This window comes from Trachurus japonicus, chromosome 11, assembly GCF_045865225.1.
Source record: "Trachurus japonicus isolate A0001 chromosome 11, Traja_1.0".
Lineage (NCBI taxonomy): Eukaryota > Metazoa > Chordata > Actinopteri > Carangiformes > Carangidae > Trachurus > Trachurus japonicus.
The window spans coordinates 5,547,743-5,551,971 of NC_140917.1; the positions used below are offsets into that span (position 1 = coordinate 5,547,743).

General features: G+C 54.8%; 1 protein-coding gene across 1 annotated transcript; it reads right to left on the reverse strand.

Annotated features, from left to right (window-relative positions):
* Positions 1-2,875: 2,875 nt before the first annotated feature.
* Positions 2,876-4,011, reverse strand: LOC146978006 (cyclin-dependent kinase 5 activator 1). The gene has a single exon (XM_085790314.1). The coding sequence runs from the start codon at positions 3,996-3,998 to the stop codon at positions 3,015-3,017; it is 984 nt and encodes a 327-aa protein (XP_085646440.1). The 5' UTR covers positions 3,999-4,011; the 3' UTR covers positions 2,876-3,014.
* Positions 4,012-4,229: the final 218 nt, after the last annotated feature.

Below are 4,229 nucleotides of genomic sequence, written 5' to 3' on the forward strand. Positions count from 1 at the left end.
CTGACGTCGCGTTTCCTCCAGTTTCGGTTGCTATGGAAACAATCCGTACATATAAAAGTCAGAAGCAGGTAAAAAAGTAATGTGTCTAAACTAGGCGGCCGGCATGCACGCAACGACACAGCGACGTCTCCTTCCTCACGGTGCCACGTATTTACATCATCATCGTCACCTTCATCATCGTCATTGTCATCGTCAGTGAAGGTGTGACCCCCCCCCACCCACCCTGCAGCAGGTGAGATGCTCTGATATGAAGCAGCTCACAGAGCCGCTGATAGATTCATACTCTTAACACCAGACTGGACCGTGTCTCCATCCGCAGCTGAAAGTAGTCCCAGCAGAAGAACCGATCTGAGGAGAACTCCTCTTGATTGGTTACGCTCCAAGTTTCTCAGAGTCTTTCCTCTGTCTGTCCTCAGAGGTCCTGGGGTCACAGCCCCCCCCCCCACACCTGATCTCTCCGAGGCCTTTGATTGGATGAGCTCAGGTGGAGAACAGAGTTAATTGGCTTTGAGGCCGAGAGAAGCAGCCCTGGTTCCTGATGTGTCCTCTCCATCTCCATCTCTGTCCTGATTCATCTCAGTGTCACAAACATGTTGGACTGAATCTTGTGATTTCATTAACGTGAACAGGAGACGAGCAGAGGAAGCAGATGTTGCCTTAACTCTGACCCACATTCACACACACTCACTCACACACACTCACACTCACACACACACACACACGGATGCCAACAAACAGCTCCTTTCTGCTCGTCTTCTCCTGACAATGGAGGAGGGTGTTGGTGTCAAATCTAATGAAACAGGCAGAACAACAGCTGAGTGTGTGGAGATGGGGGCAGAGAGGGGGAGGAGGGGGTGGGGGGGTGAAGACACAAGTGTCCTTGTTGCAGCCAGAGAGAGAGAAAGAGCTGCAGTGACCTCAAAATGGCCGCCAGGCTCCAGTAGAACCAGAGACTGAGTCAGAGCAGCCGGGGGGGGGAGGAAGGGGGAGGAAGGGGGGGAGGGGTGGGGGGTTGGGGGGGTAAAGGTCACATCTACTGGAGACACATGTTTATCTGTCATGTGACCTCATGTGTGAATCAAACAACACATGGGGAGGGGGGGTTGGGGGGGTTGAAGCTGATAATCAACAATTTAACTTTTCTCTGATGTCACGCAGGAAACAGCTGTTGTCATAACAACAGAGGGTCCGGCTGCACTCACTCACCCATAGAGGACGTGCAAACCGTTGTGCCAAGCGGCCAGTGACCTCTTGGCACAACGGTTTGCATCGTCGCCCACCGTGCAAGGTTCAAACCCCACCTGGGGCAGAAACACAGCGCAGAGGGCCAGATAACACCGGCTACAGTGTTTCCACTACGTGCTACCGACTCGACTCAATTCGACCTTTCTGTGTTTCCATGGCCCTGTTTCTGCTCGGCCGCGGTTCCAAACCAGGTGAAGAGGAACTAAACTGTGACTTGTGAACGCTGCAGAGCTCTGATTGGTCAGAGATTCACCGCTGGCTGAGATAAATGACTAGATAGCCTAACTAAACAACTAAACAACTAAACAACTCCTTCTGACAGATATAAGTTGGTTTTCTATAAAGTGAATCTTCAGCGCTGCCTCGGGGTCTGGACGGACAGAAACCACCACGTTTACATCAATACACGTTTTAAAATGAACAGATCTAAATTAAATTCTATTTTACTCTATTCACTATGACGACCGGCTACTGTAAACGCGCCGTCACTATGGCGACCGGCTACTGTAAAGGCGGTGAACTGTCCTGTAATGGAAACGCTCTCTAGAACAGAACCTGGTACCAGAGTCGAGCCGGAACCACAGAGTGGAAACACAGCTTCAGATCCGCGCGCGCACGTGTGTGTGTGTGTGTATGTGTGTGTGTGTGATTAGCTCTGATGCTCCCGGGGGGGCGGGGGGAGGGGGAGGGGCTACAGTAATCTGCTAATCTCATTAAAACCACGACTGTCAACAAGAGGCCTGGAACAAAGGGGGGGTGGAGGGTGGTAAACAGCTGACACACACACAAACACAAACAAACACACACACACACACACACACACACACACACACACACACACGTGTCAACACACACACACGTCCAATTTAAATCCAGATTCCTCAGGTGAGAGACAGAGACAGAGGCTCCGCCCACAGACGGACTTCCTGTTGGTTCTGATGATCCACAGAGAACAGCAGGACCAGGACTAGGACCATGGATCCCCCCCCCCCCACCCCGTCTGATTGGCTAAAAGGGCCAGGACGATGACATCACCCTGGTACCAACATCAGAGGCTAACGGCGGCGGCGGCTAGCAGGCTAACACTCAGGTCGCTAGTTTCTCATTAAAGTCTCTATGGAAACGGCTAACAGCTAATGTTGCGTTCCATTTACCTCGGAAGTCGGAAGTTGGAAGTCGGAGTTGGAAACGACATCATCACCCAGTTATAAAGTTGGAAAACAAGATGGCCGCGTCTACGAAAGCTACCAGGCTACTGTTAGCCACTGTTAGCACGGCCTGCGTTGTAGTTCACACAGAACCACGTTAACATGTAAATTAAACTACGGCAGCATTATTTAGTGCAACAAAAACTAGTCGGATGTTTAAATACACTGAACAGCTTCTACTTTGTTTACACACGGGGCGGCCATCTTTGAAGTCAACTTGTGAGGATCCTCCGACTTTCCAAGTAGTAAATCCGACCTCGAGGCGTTCCAGTTGAAACCTCGGACTCGGAACTTGGACATTCCGACTTCCAAGTAGAGCTGCAACAATTAATCGATTAATCGTTTACATAATTGACAGATTAATCGATAGTTGCAGCTCGACTTCCGAGTACAAATGGAACAGCTAACGGCTAACGGCTAACTGTTGCAGTGGGTCAGTTCCTGAATCTGTGACCTATGATTGTGGCTCAGTCTGGTGGGGGTGGACTTCACTGGGGGGGGGGGGTGAACGTAAAGAAAGGCATGCGTCCAGTGGGGTGGGTGGGGGGGGTTGGACCTGTCTCACCGGTCCAGGACGCGGCTGTAGTCCTGGGGGCCGCAGCCTCCTTCGCTCTTGAGCTCAGCGAACACCTGAGTGAAGTAGTGCGGGTCGGCGTTGATGCGCAGCATCTTGGCGCTGGTGGCGTCGATGATGGCGAGGCAGCGGTCCCAGAACGCCTCCTTCCCCGCCTCCACCAGGAAGGGCTTGAGCGGGTAGGAGATCTCGTTGCCCATGTAGGAGTAGGACAGGTAGAGGCAGGTGAGCAGGATGGCCTGCAGCTCGTGCTCCGACGCCACCGCGTCTCCGTCCACCACGTCTCTGCACAGCATGTAGACGAAGACGACGTTGGCCGGCGTGACGAAGGCCACGTCCTGCCAGCCCTGCAGCAGCAGCGAGCGGTCGACGCCGCGCAGCCACAGCACCGGGTCGGCCGGCGCCAGGTGTTTGAGGCGGTAGCAGCGGCAGCACAGGAACTCTCCGAGGCAGCGCAGCAGCTCGCTGGTCGACGCCTGCACGATGACGCGCTTCGGCGACGAGGTCACGGCGGCCGGAGGGACCGTCTTCACCGAGGACAGCGGCTGGGACTGGCTGTAGGCGTAGGCGTGGGGGGGGGCGAGGCCGTAGCCCAGACCCAGACCCAGACCGGCTGGGCCGTCGTAGCTGGACAGGTTGGCACACGACAAGCTCTTCTTCACGTTGTGGCGGTTCAGCTGCAGCACGCCGGCGTTCTGGTAGATGTTGATGCTGTTGTTGTTGAGCGGCTCGGCGAGCGGCTTCTTGGCGCCGGTCTTCTTCTTGGTGGACGCCACCAGTCTCTTCCAGGTGAGGGCGGGCAGGAAGATGGACTGGCCCCGCCTCAGGCCGCCGCCGCCGCCGCCGCCACGCTCCTTCTGGCTGTTGAGCGAGCGGCTGCTGAGGCTCGGGTAGTGGCTGAGCGAGCCCGGCCGGTTGTCATAGTAACTGGACTTCCGGGACCCGGGGGAGAGTGACAGCACGGTTCCCATGGTGACAGAGGTCAGAAGTCAGGAGGAGGAGGGGGGAGGGGGGGAGGTCGTCTGTCGCTTTAGTTCTGCAGATCCAACAGGTGAGAGGACGAAGAGGAGGAAGAGGAGGAAGAGCCGGTCGCAGGTTACATCACCTGCAACACATACACAGATACAAGTTACACACACACACACACATACACACACACACACACACACACACTGACCCTGTGTGGACTACATTACCCAGAA

What these genes read in the sequence shown, in the direction of transcription:
- LOC146978006 (XM_085790314.1), bottom strand. Translation starts at nt 3,998, where the DNA reads ATGGGAACCGTGCTGTCACTCTCCCCCGGGTCCCGGAAGTCCAGTTAC.